Below are 25,216 nucleotides of genomic sequence, written 5' to 3' on the forward strand. Positions count from 1 at the left end.
CATATACCTACATGCGTTACCTAGATTACACCCGCAAAAGTGCCAGCGAGATTTTGCGTGTCGACAGCATCACAATCATATCACATTGTGCGTTGTGCCAATGTGCCCATTGTTTGTCGTGTCGTGTCGTTCCGGCCGTTGCCAATCAACTCTTGTGCCTCCCTTCTCCCTTTTCCGTGCCGTGCTTCTATTCGGTGCTCGCTTCATCCAATAGCCGGCGCGCCTTATCACTGGTCATGAATGATCGACTCGCCTTTTTATACCTCAAATATAAATCAAACGTATCAAATCCCTTCAGGAGCCGAGCGGTTTGTGTTACGACTAAAGAACCCCTTCCGTATCCGCCTCTCGTACTATATAAATGATCTTTGCCTCGTGTACCCAGCCGTCTCTGTGTAATAGATAAACGCACATTCGACTTTCCGCTTCCTTGCTTGCCGTGGGATCCTATGTGCCGCACACGGGTCTTCCCTGGTGTTCTCTATAACCGTACTCTCTTCACCACAAAAGCAATGTATTAGCTGTTACAACAAGACGGGAAAGCCTCGCTGCCCGTTTTCCCTTTTTTTTTTCTCCCCCCTCCTGCTCCCTACCTACGTACCTATGAAATAATAGCCCGCTTGAAAGGGGCCACAAACGGAGCAACTTTCGGTGGTCAGCGAGGCTCGTGTTCCTATATGTCGCCATACATATACATTCGCTAGGACGCGGCGCGGTGGATATGGGATTCACGTACGCCTAAGTACAGGTAGATCTGTACCAGAAAATACTGTCGAGGTAGCTTGCCGAAATATCATGATCTGAGACCCCTATTGTCACGGTTGCCAGGCATCTACACACCTACACAGGATCTTTTGACACGCGGTCTGTCCATTTGCTTATTCAGTTATGACTGACCCAATGGGGCGATGCGGCAGTGTATATTAGTAGGCATAACATAAAGACCCCGTCTAGCAATGTTTCGTCCGTTGAAGTGGTCAACCCAGACAGACAAGCTTCCAGGAAGAACCTCGACTACTCCCGACTATAAAGTAATAGTCGCATATGATATCTTCCTCTTCTCCAGGATGGGGATTCCTTAGCTGGGTCCCAACGTGGTCACGAACCGAGCAAGACTAGACTAAACTATATTTTCCGATCCATTGACCACTCGCCAGATGCTCCTACGGTAGCCGGTTATTCGGGACCAAGAGAGACGGGGATCATCGCTGTCCGTCAGGCGCGCAGTTATCTGGAACTTCGCCTCTAGCCCAAGCCACGCGAGTATTACCTATCAGTGGGGGAAAGACGCGTCGTTATGTTCCCCGTAGTGTATGCTTCTCCCCTCAAAAAGATCTCTCAAAGAGGCAACTGATACTCCAAACCCTCCCCCCCTCTCTACGCCTTACGCCAAAATGTCAACATCATAACATCATTTGCCCAGCTCGCATCGAATCCTCCTAAAATAGGCACAAGCTGCCATCCAATCGTAGAGCCAATGGCCGTCGCAACCCCTCATCTTGCTCTACGCTACGACGACGCCAAGCCAAGGTACTTTGCCCCAAGGCGGGCGCAACGCAACTGCAACCCCTCCTAGTGAGCCGCTCTTTCATGCAAAGCAGCGCATCAACAAGATCTTCCTTTGCCTGTTCCAGCATGGGATCTGTTGGTTTCGTTTCGTATTCTTCGGTGCGGCGAGGGTCGCATCGGAGACTTTTTTTTTTTGGGTTCTCCTAAATGTACGTAGGTACCTACATACATAAGTACTGCAGCTTTGGGATCGAGTGAGACCTGGCCCGTGCTGGGTAGTGTTTGTGTGTCCCACTGTCTCCCCGAGTCAGGTGAAGACAGAGAGAGACAAGTACTTAAACAATCTATCTATCTAGATACAGTTGCCATAGGTGTAAGTATTGTCTTTGTCTATGCTTTTCCCGGCGCTCGACCAAGACTTTGACGACTGCTTCCGAGCCGGCTTCACTTTTAGTAAACCGATCCAACGCTACTGGGATATTTACACTACCTACACTATTCTCCGGAGACAGAATCTGGCCATCTGTGGGGAGATTCCTTGTTCTCTCCCTTCCACGTTCCGCTAACTACCCAGAAACAATGTTGCAGCGCGTGATGTTACTGTGATGCGGGCAGGTATATAACCAGTTTTATATGGCAGAGCCCGGTACTGTGTAGGGAGAGAGAACTGGTACGCCGGCTTACTTAGTAGGTATGATGTGAGAAAACGTAGTGATGGGCTTTTCGACATGTGCCGTAGCGAGACGCACGGCACGCCCGACAAGCCCGGCAATGTGGTTGAATTCCTTTGAGACGTCTGTGCAGTCGGCCCATTTGACACCACGGGGACGCCCCAGATAGGCAATCGTACGTACAGTATCCTTCCGTATATACACATCACATTGCGTGAATGTTTGTCTCTTAGCCGTTGAGCTACCGTGGACTAAGTCACATAGGGCCGATGAAAAGAACCCGTTCGTGAACCCAAGTGGTGTGTGCGTTCTCCCTTGCCAGCTCTTATTTCTCACGGTGGAGTGCCACGGCGGGCAGTGCTGTGCCGAAACAACAGATCTCGGACTTGGATAGGGTATCTTTTTCTAGCACTCAACGTCAAGTTCGTCTCCCCCCCTCAGCTACATGTAATAGTTTGGGATCTTGGTTATGTTTGATCCTAAACGGCCGCCTGGCTCACTTGAAGAAATAAGAACATTGTAGTGCGTACATATAAACGCAAGTCTCGTTATTGTTGCTTCTTCCAGTACACTATCTAGCCGTGTGTCTATGAATTGTGCACAATATAGTAAGACCGGTATTATACGTAGCGTCGCAACGGTTTTGTTACCTGCTTCTTCTCTGGATAGCCACCATAGCAGATCTCGTGAGACTAAGGCTAAGGCGTCTTCTTTTGCGAAAATCCACCGACATACCAAAAAAAAAAAAAACTCTCCACAGTAGATTCCACACATTGACGTAAGGATACATTAGTTAGACATACAGTAGATAGCTGGCCTGCCTATTGGACGCCTTGTATTCCACGCTCGCAAGTCGCACAGTGATGAGACGAGACATTCCGGGCTTACATTGCATACATGGTTTCTCGGTATGGCCAAATATCTAAGACACGGAAGACCAGCACTGCTATGCTTATTGAGAATTTCTTTGAGACATTGATGTACAATAATACAATTTCACTCTGAGTTTCCGGCGAGGGGCTCTGTTTACTTACCCTTCTCCTTTCTTTGCTTCTCTTTCTTTTCTCTCGTCCGCGCTATCAGATAGGTATGGCACTTCTCTCATCCTACATCTAGAGCATGACTTACAGGATTGGGGTAACCAAGCTCCCTGCGTCTCCATTGGTTGACCGCAACAGGCGTTCGAGCAACCTTGCGCTCAGCGCGCAGCATAAGACCGGTTTACACAACATTGCAGCCTCTCTCTTTCATTTCTTTTTCTTTGTCGGACGGGCTTAAGCATCTTACATGCAAGTTGTCGATGTCTGTCTACTCGTGTGCGCTCTCGCTGACGGAAAGACCCTTTCACTGCCTGCCTCGTCTACGTAGGTACCACTCGACACGTGCCTCCAACATTTGCGTACGGCCGAAATGTCGACTTAGGTAGCAGCTCACAGCACGTAGGCAACGTACATACCTAGGCTTTCGACGGGTCTGTAGGTTGGCAGGCCTGGTACCATAGAGAGGATCGCCATGTGTCATTGTGCCACGCGACCAGTTGGGGATATCCTAGTAGCCAGAGACAATTCGGCTTCATGTGCTCTGCTTTGTAATGCTCTCTGTGCTCCCCGGAGGGGAGGGTCACCTGTCTCTCATTTTCCTCGTTTACCGAGCAGCCATGATGCGCCGTTGGAGAAGCGAGGTGGTTTGCTTTATACACACATACGTGTGTGTGCATATGTCGGCGTCATGCCGTCCGTCCCTTATATGTATTGCGACGTAGGCGCCTTCTGAGCCTCGGGGGACTCGGGCTCGAGCTTATTTTTATGTCTCCACGCTCTGTACTTTCGGGGGGCGCATGCATGCATCCTGTCAGCTGCCGACTCTTGAGCGGGCGTTCGGGTGCGTCGTTGTCTCCCTCGTCTCCAAATATCGGTGGCTGTGGTGGCGGTTCATCTGAATTTCTCGAGGCTGATACTTGAGAATCACGTGTAGGTATTGTACGGCATGGCTACGACGCTGATGCTTCTGGGTGTGTCTTCTTATATTGATCGCTCATTGCTGCCGTGTGCTTCGTGCTGCGCTGTAGATAAACGAACCAGATACAATGAGTGGCTCGATATGGCACTCATCTCCAGCTCAGTAGTATAGTCTTGGCCCAGCTTTAAACTTCTGCGCCAGTTTTCATGCGTCAAGTTGGAGCTGCCTCAATGCATATTACATCTTTCAGGGTCTCGAAGTTCACTGCAGTTTCATCGTTCATATATGCTCAGCTAATTATATATCGATGTCAGATCTCAGCGGGAGGCCCGTGAATTTGATACATCTCACATTCGGTAGCTAGAGTACATACATCATACATATTTCAATGTCTTCAATGTTAGCTTAGTACGAAAAGCAAGAATCCAGCAAGAATTGTTGCTAGTATAATATAGCCAAGGTAGAACCACTATATAACCACCAGACGACTGAAGGATAATAGGGTGTAGTTGAATTATAACTATGTATAATCGTGATCTGACCAAGATATAAGTACCGTATGTCTATGTGACCCGGCCAAGATCCAGGTTTGCCCCATGCTGTAGTAGTATCTGAACAATATTCTCATGGCCCTGACGTGATGCAGCCTGAAGAGCAGTTCCATATTGGCCATCTTCAGCGTTAACGTCTACGTCAAAATACAGTAGAAGTTCAACAATCCCTTCATGGCCGTGATATGCTGCAGCCTGAAGAGGATTGCCGTATTGTCCGCTAGCATTTCCTCTTAGAAGGAGCAATACTGCTACGGCAGTTGTTTGCCCACGAGCAGCAGCACAGGCCAATGCTGAACCAAGACATCTCTCAGCGTTAAGTTGATTAATATCTCTCAATTGTTTCAAGGGCCAATGTTGAGAGAGCCATTGAAGAAGAAGAAGCGTTGCGTAAGACGTTGGGTGCAATACGACCTCTTTGATGAAGGACTCGAATACTATGTATATGTCGTGTCCAGTATTACCTAAAGCGATGATATGTGTCATAAAATAAGCTATCGAGTAGATGAGTAGTGTGTTCCCGTCTAGATACGCCGTTACCAAGCCGATCTGTGAGAAGCCATCATCGGGTTCCATCCGCAAGATAGTTGCTCCAAACATGGTGCGAATGTTGGCGGAACACGCCAAAGAGATCAAGCGATCCCCCTGAATTTCGTCTAAATCATATGGTTTTGCGAAGCGGTCTCGGTGTACAAGGAATTCTCGAACTGTCTGATGTATGAGTTGGACCGTTTGAGTACCCATACTATCGCGAACCTATCACCTTTAGTAAGGCTTTTTGTGTCGTCGGGATAGGGATTCTCACTTCTAATAAACCCCCGCAGTACGATATAAGCCCCCGATCTAGCTCCCGTGGTCTATGTCGTTCGAGATCAAAGTCCAGCAAGTCCCTATTCTCTATTTGGAGAGGTGTTGCTAACATATCCTCGAGATATCTCAAAATTAAAGGTATCCTAGAGAAAGTGACCCATGAAAGTATTGTTCTCGTCTGTCTTCGCTGATCTTCCTTGTCATCTTCATCGAGACTTTCATTCTCTTGATGCCTCAGCAAAGATTGCACAATTTCGTGATAAAAGCCATCTGGCCCACCGAGCTCCTTGGGGAGTTTGCGTACACGCTTCTCAAGAGCTTCTGGCGTGTATGCACCCCTACGAATCAGGTTATCAAGATTTCTCAAGACTAAACTGACCCAGAGAAATACACCGTCGGCGGTTTCGATAATGTAGTCCCTGGCCCCTCTAAAGTCACCTGGACATTGGCTTTCTTCAGAAGATGGCGGTTCATCTTTAATAGGATCCTCTTTGCTCTGATTTTCGAGTCTCTCGAACCATCTCGAGATCACCTTCAAGATGTCTCCCTTGTTTTCATATTGGAGAATGATGTGGCGGGATTTATGGACGTTTAAATTAATATCAGTCTCTGGCCTGCTCGCGATCAGTACTTTCATAACGCACTTACTCGTCTGGCTAGAAAGTGTTCGCAGGAAATTGAGTAGATCGCTCCGTCTAGCATTATCCGACTCGTCCATTCCATCAGCGACCAATAAAATGCGCAATGGGAAGTCGACCTGGTGTAGACACTGCAAAGCAGACTTTAGGTCATCGTATTTCCATAATTGGTGGGGCATTGAATGATCATCGGCTCTCGATTTCAGTCGCCGATAGGTCTCTCTCAAAAGAGGGAATAGTCTCTTGTCTTTGCTCCATATCTGATAGACGATAGAGCGAAGCATTAGCTCGTGGCTCATCTCAGTAAATCCACCCCGAAAATTATAATAGAAGGCTGCTATTATAGTGGTCTTGTAATGGTCCGCGTTCATGTCGCCCGGGATGTCGTATTCATCGCGCCATTTTTGGACAATTCGTTTTGCTAACGTCGACTTGCCACTTCCTGGCTTACCCTCTATCCAAAGTGAATCAGAGTTAGGATTTTCAATCCATTTCAGATACTCTTTATGGGATGAAAGCCAATCTCCTCCTTGGTCAACGTCGCCGATGCGCGTCTCACGGGCATTCCACTCCTTAAAGTAGAGGGTTCGAAGACATTCTGTCAATTGACTAAGTACTCAAAACAACTTTCAGTTTCGCTAAGCTAGGTCTCACCATTTCTCTCCCTTTCCATGCTTGTGGAAGACTCAAGCGCTTCACCACCTACGTTTGCGCTGAGGGGTTGTATCCACCTTTGGAGCTCCCGCCTAACTTGATGGTATCCATCATCATTTGAATCTCGGAATTTTGCCATGTCCTATAGCCGTTAGACAGGAAGGAGAGCATAATTATTGAGGAATTACCATGTGGTTTGCATTAATAGACTGGGTTGGCCATCCAGGGATTGTTGCTGAATCCGGTTTGACCACCATTCCAACACCTAAAAGCTCCAACGTCTCATAAAAACAGCTTAATGCAAATCGTCCGCTAGTTTTCCTTAGCCAATTTGAAAAGCTATCCTCTACTGAGGCTAGCACTTGTGATTCTCTTTTAAACACATCCAGGATCTTGGAGTTGGCTCTGATCCCGGCGCTCCTCACAATGTTGATTATGGCTGTGGTAAAGGAAGCCACATCTGCGCCTCTATGAGGTGTCCCTAGAAATACAACACCTATAGTGTCTCGTTCCATACGTCTTAAGTGTATATCGGCCGATGCTTCGGACAGGGCGAGGGCGCGTTTCACCACAAGACCACCAAGGCTATGCGCGACGAAGATAATCTTTCGCGGGATCTGAATTCGGAATTGTGAGTAAGGGGTAGGAAGCTTACACTTTGATAACTTACAGAGTTAGTTCCAGAGTTGTCATTACCCAAGGCGTTGACTAAGTTCGAGGCATGGCCTTGTAGGGTGTTCTGCCCTACTGGGCCGAAGAAGGTAGCAACGTCTGCGTCGTATCCGAAGCTCAAGATGCGCGCGTTAGGAATGTCATTTGGGAGGAGATCTGCGGGCCAGTATGTGCCTGAACGTCCATGAACGAATGTTTTATCAGCACGACCATTTAGTCCGTGAAGAAACACGATGTCAACGATCGCATCTTCAGGCACATGGACGTCCCTGAGACCGTAGATGTTGTTGTCTGGAAACAACCTTTGAACTGAGGAACTTGCTGTGTTTTTCCCACCACCTGGTGCGTTCTCAGAGATATGTTGTTCGTCTTTCCGCCCTAGGCGAAACGGTCGCCCGAACCGCTTCTTGAATGACTCCATCAATTTGCGATGAATTGGTTGGGCGATGGGATACAGAAAACATTACGAAACCCAGCAGCTGCAATTGCATTCCACAATCAAATGAATCGATATAGGGAAAGAGGCTACAATGAATGAAGACATGACACTGACTTGTATTGAATCATCCATCGGGCAGAGTAGCCTGCCTGATGGATAAGCCACATCACACCCTACCAGGTTGTTACCCCGCATCATTAAAGGTATCATGATTGATATATTGATACTACGCAGTAGAGCTGGAAAGAGGCATATCGTTCTCAGCAAGTATTTAGCGATAAGAGTGACTATAGGTGGTATTGCCCGGCTACCGATGGCTAGATTATCAACCGAGTGAATGCCTCCAAACGCTGACGGAAGGGGCCGTGTAGTATTTTCATCAGAGAAGTGAATCCTCCCGTCTGTGCTTCTATGATACATATTTGGGTGCCCATTGATTCGACTGGGGGGAATCTTCATGTCACTTGACGAGGACATGCATTGCATATCATCCTCTAGGTATACTTCGGAAACTTAACCAAGTCCCTGATCAGTTGAAACTCACCTAATCAATATCAACACAGCCCGCTAAAATCTTTCTATTTTGGTATTCATGGAGTGATCCTGAACTTGTAAACTGTAGGCAAGATGCAGTAAGGCAATTGGGTATCAAGACAAATTGTAGAAAAGGACGACAATAGAGCTCTTAGAGAGAGAGAGAGAGAGTGTGTGTGTGTAATGGCCTTCAAAAAGCGCCAACTCCAATATGTACAAAGCCAGGACATAATAGACATCTCAAAACCTCACAGATATATCTCCATGATCTGTAAAACTGAATACCTACCTACATGCCTACCTAGGTAGCCTTAACAAACGTGCAATTCTCGTGTGGCGTGCTGAACCTCAGAAGTTACATAAGATAATGACGTCGGGTACATGTTATCAGATAAATGGTAACAACGCGAACGCATCTCGTTAAATAATCGTAGCACGCAACTACAGCTTGGTTAACTCAGTAGGCATTACAAACACAGATTGGACCGAACCCAAGTAGAGATATTGGCTTGATCGGAGTCAAGATAAAACTAACCCTACAGATATTGAAAGTACTTGGGTAGGTACCTCCACGTGCTTGTTCCTGGCGCTCCTGGATGGATGGACCCATAATAGAGGGGCACAGGAGGGGCTTTAAGGTACAACCACCTACTAGGTACGGGTAGAGATATCGCAATGGAGGGGCAGATGAACGTGCTGGCGATATTGATTTTTTTCTTGTGAGATTTCGATAGAGCGCTCTTTGCCAAATATAATAGAAAGATTAAGTCAACAGCTTCTACTATCATTGCCTATATAGTCAACCGAATTTGACGAGCCACTTCGTACGACAACCATGTCAGATCTTCCACAAACCTTTGACCGTGCGTGCCAACCTACCGGTAGATGTTCTGCTCGTCTCCTTGAGCAAGCTCATTGGGCTTCATCGCGACAAGCCTGGTGCTAACACTCATCCCTACCCTATAGGACCGGTCAAGATCGCCGTCATCGGCGGCACAGGCCTCTACAAGATCGATGGCTACGTCCCCATAGGCCGCGTGAATCCCCTGACGCCATGGGGCTATCCCTCCGCCCCCATCGAGATCCTCGAGCACGGAGGCGTCCCAGTCGCGTTCCTGGCCCGTCACGGCGAACACCACCAGATTGCGCCTCACGAGATCCCCGCACGCGCCAACATCGCCGCCCTGCGGTCCCTGGGCGTGCGTTCCGTCGTCAGCTTCTCCGCCGTCGGCTCCCTGCAGGAGGAGGTCCGGCCCATGGACTTCGTGGTGCCGGACCAAGTCATCGACCGCACCAAGGGGAACCGGCCCTTCACGTTCTTCGAGGATGGCCTCGTCGGCCACGTCCCCTTCGCCGACCCCTACGACGACAAGATCGCGCAAGTTGTCAGGAAATGCGCCAAGAGCATGCAAGGCGACGGGGTGGTGCTGCACCCTAAGGGAACAGCCATCTGCATCGGTAAGCTATTCGCATATCTATATAAAAGTAGAATTAAGAGCTATACTAACACTCTGCACAGAGGGCCCTCAATTCTCCACCCGCGCCGAATCGCACATGTACCGCTCATGGGGCGGCTCCGTAATCAGCATGTCCCTGCTCCCCGAAGCCAAGCTCGCGCGTGAGGCCGAGCTCGCCTTCCAGGTCATCTGCATGGCGACTGACTACGATTGCTGGCGCGAGGGCGAGGGCGACGTCGACGTTGCCATGGTGATGGCGCGCATGGGCGGCAACGCCGAGAACGCTCGACGGCTCGTTGGTGCCGTGCTAGACGAGCTATCACGTCCCGAGAACGCCGACCTCGTCTCGGCTAAGCACCTCGAGGGTGCATCCGTCGGCGCCGTCGCTTTCTGCACCAAGCCTGCTGGCCGCAATCCCGAGGCTCTGAAGAGAGCGCAATATCTGTTCCCAGGATTCTTGGAGCAGTAGAAAATGCTACAGGATTATCAGAGCCAGTTATGACAATACATGACCGATGATGGCTTCTTAGTCAACTTCTTTTGCTGAAAGTAACAAAGGACAGGTGAGCTATATGATTGACTAGGGTGATAGAGGAATCTTGGGGAGAACAGATCGAAGTGGAAGGGTTCGTGTGCAAATACTCCGTATCTATAGATCTGAGCGATTTAAACGATAAATCGTTGGGGTTTGCGAAGCCATTACTACAACGATTTCTAGACACCACAATAAATCTTGGTAAGGGTAGAAGTAATGGTTATTCATCAAGATTCTCTTGATATGCTGTGTTGTCTATCATTCCACGCTAATGCCACCCGCAATGCAGAGCCATATACATATTAATGCGCGTGCACTCCTTTTCTCGTTCATCATCCTATCATACACAATGCATCTGTTACATCAGCATGTACAATGCTCTGACGCCCTTTTCAGCAGCGGCGATGTGCCACGGCCGTATATCGGTGTCTTTATCTATCATACCCCGGGTCCGGGCAAGTGTGCCCAGACCTCGGTAATATGTAAGCATTTCCCGCAGGAGGGCCTCATATGCTCTAGGGTTGTTCTCGCTGTGAACAATGTTAACCTCCATGACGATCGGTGGGTCTTCCACCCGTACTCCTGAGCGCTTCACGAGGTATCCACTGACAAGGACCGGGTTTGGGTCCGTTAAGGATACCGAAGACTGTAGTCTATGCGATAAAATAACACCCCACGTTTGGTCAGTAGTGTCTGTCAGGGTGGCATCAATATCTGAGTCCGTTGCGTTATTGTCGCCGCCCGGTGTCTGCCCGCTCGTTGTAGCATTGTCCCGGAACGGGGTTGTGGCATTACCGCTCTGCTCTGGAGACACTGTTGCCCCTTGTGGGGTCGATCCAGGGGTAGTATAGAGGATGGAGGTAGCGTTGTTTGGTATTTTGGCTGCTGGGGGGAGTAATTGTAGAGATGGATCAGTGTCAACCGTGACTAGAGTCAAGTTGATGCCAGATTTGGGATCTGGTTGTACCAGGCTAGACCACAGTTCAATCTCATGGATATCCATTACGCCGCATTTAGCCACTATGATGCGCCAGTTGACTTTCCAAGAGGAGATGAGTTCTCGGGTGGTCGACCATATCTCATGAATAACGTCCGCCAAGGGTGTGGCTATATTTTTCCCTTTCCTTCCCAGACAGTACGATGTGGTCATTTGCTGGCTACCCCTATTGTCTGTCCATGCCACCGTGATCCACCTTTCGTCTATGCTTTGAGCATACCCGAGATGGAGGCATGAATTCTCATGCAACACAGATGTTGAAGGCGTTGGGTTCAATTTGAAGTCAATCATTCGAGGTAGAGCTTGCTCAAGCATGATAGCCGGGGATGGCATAGCGCCACCAAAAATTGTGCATCTGTCGTAGATTTCAAGTGCAAGTTTTGATAAATCCGATGGCGATGGCATAGGAACCGAACTGGATGATGCAACTAGGTTTTGGGGTATCAATTGAAGAGCCATTTCGTTCACAAAGGGCAGTTTCTTGTTAGTTAGGATTCTCTTATAACCTTCAAAAATCTCGTTAAAGGCAGCGCAACATTCGACTATCGACCCTGGAACATCTGGTGTGTAAACAAAGAAGATCACAAAATTCATCTGCTCAGCCGAAACGGTCGAGAGTGCTTTGCACACTCTCGATGCACAGCTCTGAAGAGATGGCCCTAAGAAAGACGTGGTTTTGCCGAACGAAATAACCTCTTTCTCGAGGTCGAACGGAAATAAACCGTCCTCGTCACCAGACGGCGTCGATAATCTGCTGAATGAACCCAGCTTGAAGGACTCGTAGGTACTTCGCATTCTGTCTGTGAATACTGAAATACTGTCCGAAACACCTTCTTGATTGGGGAAAAGACAAATTGCATTAATATCTTTCGTGCCGTGCGTAGGGCTTAAGCCCAAGCTTTCCCAAAATGATATAGATGAAGGTAGAACGGATAGCCTAGATTCATAACGCCGCATCTCGAACCGAGGGGAGGGAATTTGAAAGATATTACTTGGCTTAATGTGGTCTGAACCTGGCGGCCTTGGTTGTAATCGAGTAGGTTGACCCAGGAGAGGGACATCTGGGAGTTCAATAAACGAACGCAACTGATGGCCTGTGGTGGACTGGAAATAAACAGGGAAGCCTTGCTGAAGCTCCTTTATTGCGTTACGTGTTATGTTGGAGAGATGACGGCGTCGATCTACTCCCGAATGAAGCGGAGAATCAGTGACTGTGCCTGATAGTAGTGTACTAGCCGTGACTTGATCAGTTAAGATCTGTGCGGCCATGATGAATTGGTCATCTGGTAACGAATATTGAACCCAGGCAGGTTCGGGATCCGCAAAATACTTGGTCAGCGGTATGTCAATTTCATACTTCGAGTTTCGCGACAGCTCAAAAGGTAGATGGGGGGCTGCAGCATCCATCATTTCTAAATCTTTGAATGAGGTAGCTAGCGAGTCACCGTCATCATCACCGCGGCGGCGTCGAATACTTGACGACTTCACTGGGGACGGAGGCTCGTCACTGTCATAACTTGAATCATCTTGATCAGACATTAGACTCATATCATCCGCATCTGAATGAGGGGCATCGAGATGCTGAGGACTAGGACGATTGGAAGCCGAGTTCTGATTGCCTCGCATACGGATGAGCAGCTCACCATATGCCATTGGCAGCTCTTTGAGATTTTTTCGGCCCTTACCATGGCGCCGAAGATAGTCGGTTGTTGCGGGTGTCTCGAGGTTGGAAGGTCTAGTTGCCTTCGATTGGTTCATAGAAAAGTCGAACCGTCCACTTCCCTCATACTTACTATTGACCAATGAAAGACCTGGCCCGAAATCTACCTTATCAAATATACTATTATGGTTTGCGTAAACTAGTGAGTTCTGCTGTGTAGCCTTATGATTGTCAAGAGATGCTCGGATCCTCTTATAGACCGTGTCTGGATTGAATGGACTTGCAGGTCTTTTGATCATTGCGTTGCTTGTTTGGTTCACGTCTGAGACAGGTCGACGCGGTTCATCACCCAATGAGCTCCGAGCGTGTCGAAGCTCTGGCTTTGCGAACGTGGGCGTAAGCTCAGAGGCAGATATGTGCGGCGGGTCCATTTTATTAGGAGGCACCTGACTTGCTGCCAGACTAACATCGAGACTAGGAGTGGCATTAGCATTAGGAACAGTGGCCAGATCTAAAGAGGTCAAATCTATATTGCCGTCGGGCTGTTGGTCGAAGAAACTGAAGTCCGCCTCTGTGATATCGTTATCTCCAAACATATCTGGGCCCAGCTCGCCAAAGAGGTTTTCCGATTCGAATGAAGTACCGGCGCGCTCTCGTTTGATTTCTGTGCTCTCCCAGTTTTCGCCATATAACTCTGCCGGTGGATGCGATGCAGCATCCATCTCGGCCATGTTTGGAGCAGTAAGATTATTACTAGGGCTGGAGAGGGTACCGTCCATCGATGGCGTAACGCCTATAACCCCTTGAGGTGGTGTTGGGTACATTGTACTCCCTAGGATGCCGCTTTGGGTAGGCCGGTGTGAGGCAAGAGGAGATAAACTATTAGAGATCTGAACCTGCTGCTCTGGAAGCGCCCCTTCTTGTACTGCTAGAGTATCTCTTTCTTTCTTCTTTTGACTGATTATTGCCTCTCGTTCAGCACTGCTGGAAAACCACGTCTTTGCAGCAGTAAGGGGGTCAAAACTCTTCTCCAGCTGAGATCCAATCAGCTCCTCAGATCCGTTCATCGATAAATTTGTGAGCGTTTTGCAGAAGCATAAATTTGCGGGCCAGCGTATGTTGGGAGCGGTGCCCATCATTGGAGTTCGTTTCCCATCGCTATTCTGTTCAACTAGTTTTCGCCGCAAGCGCTGAAGTCCCACAAATTTCTGTGATGCCTTCGCTGATAAGGAGGCTGTTCGAGACTGTATCAATCTCGAGCATAGATTTCTCCAGGGCCCCTCGTCTCTCTCATGTCTAAAGCGATGTTGGGTGTCTGGAGACTGGCCAAGACTTGCATCCGTAGTAGTTGCCTCAGTCAAGCTATATAGATGACAGGTTGCAAACATTCCTAAAGGGGCTGCCAGAACGGTAACTCCCAATGGTGGCAGCTGGCTAGTAATGTTTTCGGACAATGTAATGAGGCTATTGGCGAAAGAGTGGCTCAGACTAACTATTAGGCACCCGGTTGTTGTGAGATATATCCGTAATGATGCAAGGATTGGTGTGGAGGTGCTGCATTCGGTCTGATCGACTGCTGGTAAGAGTAGTGTCCGGGATGTCAGAGGTACAGCACCAGTCTTTGCAGAGAGGCATGACGTTATCGCGGAATATGAAGCCTGGAGGAGGCACTCATAGACATCTCGGACTGATGTAGAAGAACTCATTTTTGAGTCTGACGACCCGACGGTCTTGCCATCCGATTCGGCGACAGATCCCGGAAAGGATGGAGTTGTGGCAGACTGGGCGCTACGAAAGGCTGCGTCCAGAGCGGAGGAAGCGCTCGAGGACGAGCTACTTGGTGTGTTAGCTGCATTATGACCGTAGAATCGGTGTTTGACTAGCGCAGCTGGCTCGAATGTCCCCTCCTCGGTAACGCTTAGCATGAATCCAGCGCTTTCAACGTTCCGCTCGAAATACGGAGTATCGACCAAATCGGTAGAAGACTTGCCCTTGATCACAAGACGAAAGCACCACAACCCCCTTCGACTAGCATCCAGAAACGCGAGATATCCATCCTTACGAAAAGCGGCCTCGATTTCATTGCCACCAGAGCTGAAGAGTGTGGATGAGGAAGAAGCCGCGGGTTCATAGAAGGCGAAGGTAATGGTTGAGATGTTACTCTGTAGCGCACGAGGGACTGTTAGCATGCTGGTAGGAGCAAGAGTCAAAGGTGGTCACGCAGTCATACAACAACTAAAGTATTAGTTTCATAGTCGCCAGTGTCCATGTCGTATCTTGTGACGGCGGAATCGGTCGGTCAGCCCTGTGCGGCCACGGTGCAGCTCGACTTGTGAGTGCGGCTAGCGGAGGATGCGGATGGTTTGAAAGCCAGCTCCGAGATATTCCAAGGTGTTAGAGGTTGTACGTCGCCAGCACGCGCTAGACTCCATGTCTATCGCTGGAGGGACAACGGCGAGACTACGACGATGGCGAGCGAACGCGGGACAGTGGCAAGCCAGGTAAGCTATGTCGCGACGGAGCGCAGGACACGAAGCTCCTCGGGAACAGGTCGGCTGTTTCCAAAGCGTCGGATTAAGGTATTGCTTGTTTTTATAGCTTGACGGGATAGACAAGAAGATGACAAGTCCTTGGTATTGCTATCTTAGGTAAGGTACCTACTTTGGGAGTCGAAGGAAGATACATAACAGTAAGTGAGGTTCAGCCTCAAGGGCGAGGTTCCATATCCTATACACGCTGGACATCTCCGCTCTGCTTGACACCATACGTACTCAAGTATCTTTACATGTAAAAGGAGTGCGCTAGTACTTATCGCCACCCCCTGTTCCTACTTATATCGTGGTACCTACCCAGGATGTACCCTCAAAAGCGGGCTAGCGAGTACTTAGGTGCGCATTTGCTGGGGTACCTGGACCATGACATCCAATGTTCCACCTCATATGTACCTACGTAGTAGGACCGCGCTACTGCTGTACCGGTATCAGTCTGGCGCTTCAGAGAGCGAGGTATGCGTAGTTTAGCGCGTCAGTAGATCAGTAGAGGTATCACTTATCGATACAAGCCCCACTGTATTTTCTCATTCGCTGCCTCCAATCGTGATGCTTGGAGCAGCCTATCTCACTTTGTCATCGTTCTTTTCATGCTCTTCTAACCAACCCTCTAAGAAAGTCGTGGCCCAGGATGCATGTTCAACAAGGCGACGTACCGGTGTACACGGTGGCAGGCGCCAATACCGCGAGGCCACTCCCAGACTGGCTTGCTCGACGGAGGAAGCGTAGCTTGAAGGCCGACCCCGAATATCAGAATCGCATAGAGCTCTTGCAAGACTTTTCCTTTGAGGAAGCGAGTGCTTGTGTCAGGGTTTCTGAAGACAACAATTGGATTGTTTCAACTGGAACATACAAGCCCCAGATTCATGTTCACTATCTCCCACACCTTTCCTTATCATACGCGCGGCACACAACGAGTCTCAACGTCAAGTTTTCCCTGCTCTCGACGGATGCCTCCAAATCGCTACACTTACAAAGTGACCGACGGGTCGAACTACACACACCAGCCGGCCTTCATGAGGCCATAAAACTACCTCGATACGGCCGAGATCTTTGTTATGACCGTTTAACGACGGAGGCGCTGATTGGGTCTGTCGGCTTAGGTCCAGAGGGTCATGGAGAGGTCTTCAGATTCAATCTTGAAGCTGGAAGATTCATGCAATCTTATAGGGTAGATGTAGGGGGTGACAGCGGTTCCGAAGTAGGACTACAGGGTAGCAGTATGTGCTTGAAGTCTGCAATTTCTTTTTACACAGACCTAGGACTTGTATCTCGTGGCCTTGCTGGTTCCCTAATATCAGTGCGCATTGCTAATTTGCATCGCTGTTTAGTTTGGGCACCGGCCGTCAATTCTATAGCGATTGCGGAAAATGCACACAATCTTCTCGCATTCGGCACTTCCGTTGGCTCTGTCGAGGTAATTATCATCTGGAGTTTCGTCTATAGGAAGCTGCTAATGCGCGATGAATAGTTTTGGGACCCCCGTTCTCGGTCTCGCATCGCCGTCTTAGGTGGTCAGGAGGGTGAAATTACTGCTCTTGATTTCAACGACTCGGGGCTCTCAATAGCTACGGGAAGCTCTTCCGGCGTAGTAAAGCTTTTCGACATGCGAAGTCCAAAGCCTCTCTGGCAGAAAGACCACGGTAGCGGATTCCCGATCAAGAACCTCATACATATGACGACTTCTTCCTCAGAACGCAAGATATTGTCTAGCGACAAACAACTCATAAAGATCAACGAGGAAACTTCTGGACAGACATGGACTAGCATTGAGCCCATCGTTGATCTAAATTTTACTACTTGGGTCAAAGGAACTGGGATGATTCTCACGGCCAACGAAGGCCAGGCGATGCATGCTTTCTTGATCCCTCAATTAGGTAATGCACCACGGTGGGCCGGGCATCTCGATTCTCTCACAGAGGAGATGGCAAGCGAAGTAACAACGGATAACTACGAAAACTACAAGTTCTTGACGTTGCCCGAGTTAAGGTCTCTCAGTATGGACCATTTAATCGGCAAAACCAATCTGTTACGGCCCTATATGCACGGCTATTTCGTTGCTTCAAAACTATACGAGCAAGCCCGACTTATTGCCAATCCCTTCGCTTTCGAAGAGGAGCGCGCCAAGCGTATCAAAGAGAAGGTTGAGAAGGAACGTGCTAGTCGCATTCGCGGCAACAAGAAGGTCAAGGTTAACCAGAGACTCGTCAACAAATTGCTCAAGAAACAAGAGAAGAGAGCTACTGTCGACCCGAATGCTGGCATTCTTGGTGATGAGCGTTTCAGCCGGATGTTTGAGAATGAAGAGTTCCAAATTGATGAAAACAGCCGAGAGTTCAAGGCGCTCAACCCAAGCACACAAGTTGACCCTGAAACAGGCAAGGCAGCTCGCCCAGTAACCTCATTCTCGGAAGAAAGTGATGTGGGTAGTGAGAGCAGCAGTGATGAGAGCGATGATTCTGAGGGCACGCCTCAGACAGCCCAAAGAGACTCGGTTGTTATGCGTGTTAGTTCTTCGAATCGAGAGGGTGGTGGGCGGGACCGTGATACGGCGTTTGGGTCTAGGACTCAAAAACAGAATCGTCCCGCCAAGGCTAGAGGGCGTGATGTAGTTGGTGATAAGGAAATCACGTTTGCGCCAGAGCCGAAAATGAAAGAGAAGAGGGACGAGCCTACAACATCAGAAGCAGAGAAGCGGACTAAGGCTAGGCGCAGTGCCAGTGGAAACGTTCTAAGGCGAATATGATAGTCCGTTATCCGATTGAAAAAAAAAAAAAAAGTACAAATTATTAGCACAGTCAATAGCCAACTCCATTTCTCGCGACCTAGGCGTTGGAGACTAAATCATGATACCCATCTATCAATTCCCGTTGATTTCTTTGGCCCACCGCTCCAGGCGCATTTGTAGCTGATTTATTTTCTCGTCCACTTGTTGCCCCGCCCTTCAGGACTTTGTCGGACAGTCGATTTGGCCAACCCCTTCTCAATATCCTCAGGGCGAAGTCTTGGGGTTGGGGGTACGTCTTCCAAGCGAACACGTCCCCGAGATGATCTGCCGGATGACTCTTTGACGGATTTTGGAAATTCTGATCGACGAGGTGTCAATGCGGTCACTACCTTTCTCGCTGACCGCCTGATGCTCTCCCGAACTTTCCACTCCCTCTTCTTAGCCAGGTAGAAAAGGACAGCAGTTGAGACTGTGCGAGGTCAGATATTGGGTGCTTCATCAAGGGTTCATCATATACTCACTACCGCCAACGACAACGACTGCCACCACGACAATTATAGCAATCAAAGCACCGTGTGAGAGCTGAGCTGCCCCAGGACTTGCACCTGCTGCTCCAGCTGCATCATCTACAGCGCCTCCCGGGGTACTGCCTCCCGGGTATGGGTCTTCTGTCGACAGAGGGAAGTCGGCGGTGCTCGTGGCCATTGCGAATGCTACGAACTAGCGTGATGAAGCTGTACTAAGTATTGGTGATCTAGTTTTGTATATGAGGGCACTACCCCACGATGCCAAACTCTTGTATGACCAAGGTCTGAATTGCAAAAATAATAATAATGAGATAATGACTGAGCAGCTTTCAAACGATCCAGAGTGCCGGCAGCACCTTATGAGTCCCTCCTACACGGCGGGGTCAAGAGCAGTCTCGTAATCTCAGGAGTGTATATTGTAAAAGATGTGACGGGATGTGATGAAATGTGCCAGCAGACTTCCTAACCTAGTAAATGTAGGGAAAGGTAGGTATGTATAGATTGATATCAGGACGTCTCATGCACATTCTGACAGGTGCCGGCCCCAGACCCCCATTGGACCTGCAGGTATGTACCGGGCCTCTGAAACCAGGTCATAAAAGCTGCTCTATTCTCGTCGTGGTCGATGCCATTGGTGCTTGCGACTCTGGAAGCGCCCAGCTAACCGGCGCTTCCACGCTTGTTCCTGATGTTGGGCCAATCAGACCCCTGCAACTAGGGTGCTCTGTCTTGGCCTGTCGCCCAAAGCACAGCTCGAGAGCCATTCCGTCACATCTGTCGCTGCACCATGATTGTTTGTCACGACTTTTGACTGGCGTGATGAGTTTTGTCCCATGTCAATGTATAATGTATTCGTACTACCTAGGTAGATCCGAAAGCTTTCCAGGCTTATCTTGTCTTCGATGGTCGTTCACATGGGTATCTTATACCATCCCCAGACGTATACTTGAAAGGGTGGTAATCTGGCCGTGAATTGATCGCCAACAGCTGCCCTTACTCCAACTTCACTTATCAGTTCAACGATAGAGTTTGCCAAGTGCAAGTCTGCTCAGAGAAGCGAGGAAGAGATTTAGATGGACGAATGCATTACACTTCAGTCGTGGCTCTTCGGCCGCCTGGCAGACCTTACCGCCTCATCTACCGCCCGGCACCCGGAAATGTAAGATTGAAGATGGGCGCCGACGTCGCGTATCTATGCATCCGTGGGTATTAATAGAAGATGGCCCAAACGCAGACCTGGAGAATACCTATAGGTGCGGTGAAAGTGTCAAGCAGGGCCCGACATGACGAATGATTGGTTCTGGCCCCAATAAGCCCCAATTGCTTTGCGCCAGGTAAATAGATACGCGAGTTTCGTAATGCCTGTAAATGCCATTCGCAACATGATCAAACCGACATGCTGTATGTCATTTCCCAATGAAGATTTCCTTTTCCGACAGAAATCATGATATGTACTATGCAGTACCCCCTTCCATAGACTCAACCTCTAGCCAAGCACTAGGTACACTATGTGCCGCAGAGACAAGATCGCCATTTTCCTGTGTGTTGCTGGCCGCTCACTCGCTTCGGACACTCAATGTCCGGTACGGAGTGACCTATGTAGCACAACTTGATCTAAACACATGTATAATGCATATATTGATAAGCATAGGTTTCCTGATAGTCGATCAATTCACCTGTCACGTCTTGCCATAATCTCTAGGTAATTTATAGTACCATTTTATGTCTTCTTTGTATTTCGTGGGCACAGTGAGTCCCGGACAATCTGAACGGTCATGTTTGCTGCCTTTTGCAATTAAACTCACAGGGCTTGGATTATCTTTTTCAATATTATTCATCATAGATCTATAAAACTAGTGATATCAAGGCTTCAGGCCTATAAGTCGACATGGATTCAGCCTCAGGAGGCTCTTCCCCTAAATTATCCTATACCACTTACTTAGGTCAGAAAAGGGGGCGTTAGCGGCTTGAACGAGGTCTTCTGTTTCCCTAGCACTTATATATAATAACCATACAATAGACTTGCATAGAGAGTAGCAAGAGATCCAATACCCATCGAAATTATCTACTAATGGCTACACTTGCTAGAGCCTCACCTAAGACTACATTGCCAATCGTAAATATCACAAGGATTCGTTTGAAATCACCTGTCGACATCCAGTAACACGAAATCTGCAGTACTGCTCTACCAGCTATGTCCAATACCACACACGTAGGTATTTCACTGGGAGCAAACGAAATAGGCTACGCCTTTCCCCCATATGATAGTCGTGCATGGCGTGAAAGAAGGTTGCAGCACAAGAAATCAGCCTTGGAAGACGGTTTCCATGTATTGTTCTGTTTAGGTACCATGTACGTTAGGTATCTTCGCAAGTACTACGCCTCTGCTACGACTTCACATCAACTTGTAGGAAGGCACGGTCCATGTGAACTACAATAGATGACGCGCTTGCCATAAGGGAAGTCACAGGGCCTACAACTTGGGAACCACACTCAACCCTTCCTTCAACCTCTCTTCCCACTTAAGAGCCCCCAAATATTTTCATTCTCGTGGGTCACACAATCCAAGGAATGTGGCACTGTAGTCTATCCAGCACGTCAGTCTGATCGTGAATTTACGTTAAGTGCGCTCGCCTTGAGACCACACCAAGCCTTAGGGCGCCGTCCCCCAGCTACCTTCAAATTCGCTAACGTGGCAACAATATTCTACCGAGGAGCTTCTACATACTTTATTGAACCATTGCCCTTGTTCGTACCATTTCTGTAGAACCGTATCATTCCACACGCTGCTTCCCCATCTCGTTATGATGGCAACTCAATCAAGTCCAAGATCACAACATTCTGAGCACTTCAAGAGTCAGCCATATTCTCAGGAGTCTACCACTATCAAGCGGAATTTTCTAGAGCCGCTTGAAGATTCACAGGAGACGCATGTCGCATCAAATTGGGACAATGACTTTCTCGTCCCCGTTGAAAATGCACAGGACACACAGGACCTCATACCTGAATGGCGCAATGACTCCTGTAGTCATGTAGTAAACATGGTAGGTCAACCAAAACAGCCTAATACAAGTCATTTCATCAGTCGCCCTTTGTTTGAGAGCCCCTCAAATTTTCAACATGGGTTTCAGTACAGCAAAGCCCCGGCACCCCAAAAGCTACTAAGTCGACTGAATCTGCCTCGGGATGGCGTGGGTAGTCAGGCAAACTCAAAGACGGAAAGCGAATGCCCTTTGACGACAATGCATCACTCTCCTCGTGAAACGGATTCAGAGACTATGAAGGCTACCTCCAATGATTCAACAGATTCGCATAGAGTAAAGGACAAGGTTATCGAGACAAAATCAAATGGGAATATGAATGAGAATAGTGAAAATTTAATTCCTAATAAGCCTCCTTCCGAATCTGCCCAAGCTACGAATGAGCAGCCTGACGAGAGAAACGCACGAGCTATAGCGTTGAGATCATCAGTTCAGCATCATTCTCCTTCACACGGCGTGTTGGCTCCTTTCCAACGGGTCAAGGCTCGTGTCAACTCACCAACGAGCAGGAGCCCTAGGTTGCCCAAGGGGTTCGCAGCTATTCAGCGTAAAGCTCTCATTCAATCGAATCATACGAATCGTTTGTATCCGCCAACAATCCGCCAGAAACCACATGTCATCAAAGGCTCACCGGGATTTGATCCGCCTGGGGCACAACAGCATGCAGCATCAATACCTGAGACCTCTTATATGCGAAGAGGACAACACCAAGCGCAGCCTACTGGAAGTAATGCTTCTGACCGTTCTCTACATAGCGCTGTTGTGGAAGCTCCATCTGCAAATCAGCGCGACTTTGTCCAAACAACATATTCATCTACTCAGGAGACACGGAAGGACTGTAATCTGTTTCCGAGACCTGTGTCACAAGCTTCCAATATCTCCAAGATACGAGCCCCTAGAGAGAGGGAGCAGAAAGGGACCCGTAGACATCAGAATGATCGTGGTATCGCAGGAGGTAGTACATTTCGTGAACTCACTGAAGCGTGGAACCGACACTTTACTCATGAGACCAAGCGCAATGCGCATTGGCAGGATAAAATGGACGACATGGTTGCACAACTTTCTGAGCGAGATGAGAAAGCTGCAGAGTACCTTGAACGAATCCAAATCCAAGACCAGATTATCGCCGACCTCGAAAGCGCGAAAGAGCAAGACTTGGCCAGACAGCGGGAGCAAGAAGCTGCCATCACTGAGTTGGACGGGCAACGCGAAAGGCTACGAGAAAAGATGAAGGAATATAAAAACCGACTTAATGATATTACCAATGAACAACAAAGCATTTTCAAGTACTTTCAACCGAGATATCACGACCTTAGAGAGCAGATGAAACAGGCAGACACCAAGCACCAGGAGTCACTTAAGCAAGCCCTTTCCGCAACTGAGCAAGTCAGGGATAAGCTCCAAAAGAGTATGAAGGAAGTTCAAACCCTTTCTCACCAAGAGATACAGAACTGTAAGCCTATGATGCCCGAATTGCTTATGTAGCTCATTTCCTCCAGTACGATCAGAGATCCAAATTCTTGAAATAAAGCTAGCAGAGCGTGAGAAAGAGGTTGATCGAGAGAGGAATCATGTCAATGACCTTCGTCGAGAACTAGATGAGTCACACGAGCTCAACAAATGCTCAATCAAGTCTTTGAACACACAGAATCAAGCACTCATAGAGAGGAGTGATGCAAGATCTATTCAGGTTCAAAGCATACACCAATGCGTGGAAAACCAGGAAAATCGGTAAGAATATCAATTAATAATTAGGGAACGAAGTTAACGTTGACAGGATCCGTTTATTACAAAAATCTCTGGAGGATAACCAAGTAGCTAGGCCAAACCTTTCTGAGTTGCTCAAGAGCTTGAAGGATTCCCAGGAAGACGTAGTGAATAGGTTAGTGTATCCCATCACTTTGAAAACACACGGATTTTGATGAGACGCCTAGTATTGTTCTGGAACTTCGCGAGCGGGCAGAATTAGATCGTGGATGGTCCTCCGAAGTCACAGAATGCTTGAAGAATGATATTCTAGGTGTTCGTGAGTACTGTTTTGGCCTCAGTGAACAAATACAGAACCACCAAGATGCCTCGCAATGGCAAGAAAAGTTTTCGAAAGCTCAGCTAGAATACCAAGTTGCACTTGGCGAGAAGAACCGCCTAAAAGAAGAAGTTGCGAGGATGCACATCGAAGCGAAGACGCAGCGTCAGCAACAAGAGAATCTTCAACGTGAAATTGATTCTTTAAGCGCCAGTGCTAAGGTTACAGATGCATCTAATAAACTAATTGAGGCACTCCAAAAAGATAAGCAGATGATCCAAGAGGGCTTGAATGACAAGGAATCACTCATTCGCACATTAGAAGAGGAGCTGAGAGAAGCTACCGAAGCTCTGGCCACCCAAAAATCTCAATTTACGGATCAAGAATGCAGTTTTCAGGACGAACGAGTGAACTATATGGAGGCGATTGCCAGCTGCCAGGAACAACGAGACCAAGCTATCAGTCAAGCAGAAGAGGAGTGCATGGGAACATGGACGAAGTACTATGATGTTGAGAACCGCTTGCGCGACGCAGAGCAAAATTGTAGTCGGCTTCAGATAGAGATTGTACAGGCTAAGCAAATCGCTGAGCAAACTCTAAGAAAAAGCAAAGACGAAGCCGCAAAACGAGCACAGCAATTGATAGTGCCGATAGCAGACTTGATTGAGAAGACCTCGGCTGGGTTACAGACATCCGAGCAAGCAAACAATAACCTAAACGAGAAACTGGAGGCCTGGTCTAAGGACCACGTCGAAGTGTCACTACTACAGCAGGCTGTTCAGAAACTAGCCAAAGACTACAAGACTAATACTGAAAACGGCAAGATTCTGGAAAATTTCTTAGAAAGACAAAAGAAAATGGACAACACATGGCAGTGGCACAAATTAGAAGTCGGTGCTCTTAATCGAGCTATAGAATTCGAGAAGAATGTGATGGCGGACACAGAGGGAGCTATGCATGTTGGCCACAAGGGCCAGCCCGATACATCACATGTTATACATCGTCGCGTGATGATTCAATCTCCAGCAATAGACCACGACCGCAACCAGAAATTGACTCCTGTATCGATCGAAGAAGAACGAGTAGCTAGGAGACAGGCTGCTCCAGTGAAGGGAATCATGAAGCAAGCTGCTCTCCAAGGTGAGGAAGGAATCGAAGAACAACAGTATCACCAGAATAGCCAAGCCCCTAAGCAAACCAGCCAGTCTCTAAGTCGACGACAGGCTACAGGCATCGATGAGAAGAAGTCCACCCTAGTG

The 25,216-nt window shown here is 48.4% G+C and overlaps 5 protein-coding genes across 5 annotated transcripts; 2 read left to right on the forward strand and 3 right to left on the reverse strand.

Annotated features, from left to right (window-relative positions):
- Window positions 1–4,702: 4,702 nt before the first annotated feature.
- F5B22DRAFT_651114 (uncharacterized protein) lies at window positions 4,703–7,885 on the reverse strand (the record flags this gene model as incomplete). The annotated part of the gene is made up of 5 exons (XM_047979412.1): window positions 4,703–5,446; window positions 5,496–6,736; window positions 6,793–6,934; window positions 6,981–7,409; window positions 7,463–7,885. The coding sequence occupies 5 exons, from the start codon at window positions 7,883–7,885 to the stop codon at window positions 4,703–4,705; spliced, it is 2,979 nt and encodes a 992-aa protein (XP_047826305.1).
- A 1,195-nt stretch (window positions 7,886–9,080) lies between these two features.
- On the forward strand, window positions 9,081–10,649 carry F5B22DRAFT_625577 (methylthioadenosine phosphorylase). Its single transcript, XM_047976181.1, has 3 exons — window positions 9,081–9,300; window positions 9,404–9,895; window positions 9,957–10,649. The coding sequence occupies exons 1-3, from the start codon at window positions 9,273–9,275 to the stop codon at window positions 10,361–10,363; spliced, it is 927 nt and encodes a 308-aa protein (XP_047826306.1). The 5' UTR covers window positions 9,081–9,272; the 3' UTR covers window positions 10,364–10,649.
- Window positions 10,650–10,787: 138 nt separating this feature from the next.
- F5B22DRAFT_639487 (mediator complex subunit 13 C-terminal-domain-containing protein) lies at window positions 10,788–15,355 on the reverse strand (the record flags this gene model as incomplete). The annotated part of the gene is made up of 3 exons (XM_047977722.1): window positions 10,788–10,976; window positions 11,010–15,248; window positions 15,317–15,355. 3 exons carry the CDS (start codon window positions 15,353–15,355, stop codon window positions 10,788–10,790), a joined length of 4,467 nt encoding a protein of 1,488 aa, XP_047826307.1.
- Window positions 15,356–15,825: 470 nt separating this feature from the next.
- Window positions 15,826–18,621, forward strand: F5B22DRAFT_482877 (WD40-repeat-containing domain protein). Its single transcript, XM_047972267.1, has 2 exons — window positions 15,826–17,052; window positions 17,107–18,621. Exons 1-2 carry the CDS (start codon window positions 16,267–16,269, stop codon window positions 18,379–18,381), a joined length of 2,061 nt encoding a protein of 686 aa, XP_047826308.1. The 5' UTR covers window positions 15,826–16,266; the 3' UTR covers window positions 18,382–18,621.
- On the reverse strand, window positions 18,465–19,225 carry F5B22DRAFT_482685 (uncharacterized protein). Its single transcript, XM_047972263.1, has 2 exons — window positions 18,885–19,225; window positions 18,465–18,832 (listed from the first exon to the last, which is right to left on the reverse strand). Exons 1-2 carry the CDS (start codon window positions 19,066–19,068, stop codon window positions 18,549–18,551), a joined length of 468 nt encoding a protein of 155 aa, XP_047826309.1. The 5' UTR covers window positions 19,069–19,225; the 3' UTR covers window positions 18,465–18,548.
- Between the last annotated feature and the right edge of the window lie 5,991 nt (window positions 19,226–25,216).

This window comes from Xylaria bambusicola (genome assembly GCF_022495145.1).
Source record: "Xylaria bambusicola strain CBS 139988 unplaced genomic scaffold F5B22scaffold_63, whole genome shotgun sequence".
NCBI lineage: Eukaryota > Fungi > Ascomycota > Sordariomycetes > Xylariales > Xylariaceae > Xylaria > Xylaria bambusicola.

Bases quoted from the DNA above. Each gene is read 5' to 3' on its own strand.
- F5B22DRAFT_625577 (XM_047976181.1), top strand. From the start codon at position 9,273: ATGTCAGATCTTCCACAAACCTTTGACC. The intron at 9,301-9,403 runs GTGCGTGCCAAC...CCTACCCTATAG, and splicing joins TCTTCCACAAACCTTTGACC to GACCGGTCAAGATCGCCGTC. The intron at 9,896-9,956 runs GTAAGCTATTCG...CACTCTGCACAG, and splicing joins GGGAACAGCCATCTGCATCG to AGGGCCCTCAATTCTCCACC.
- F5B22DRAFT_482877 (XM_047972267.1), top strand. From the start codon at position 16,267: ATGCATGTTCAACAAGGCGACGTACCGGTGTACACGGTGGCAGGCGCC. The intron at 17,053-17,106 runs GTAATTATCATC...CGCGATGAATAG, and splicing joins CTTCCGTTGGCTCTGTCGAG to TTTTGGGACCCCCGTTCTCG.
- F5B22DRAFT_482685 (XM_047972263.1), bottom strand. From the start codon at position 19,068: ATGGCCACGAGCACCGCCGACTTCCCTCTGTCGACAGAAGACCCATAC. The intron at 18,833-18,884 runs GTGAGTATATGA...GACCTCGCACAG, and splicing joins AGTCGTTGTCGTTGGCGGTA to TCTCAACTGCTGTCCTTTTC.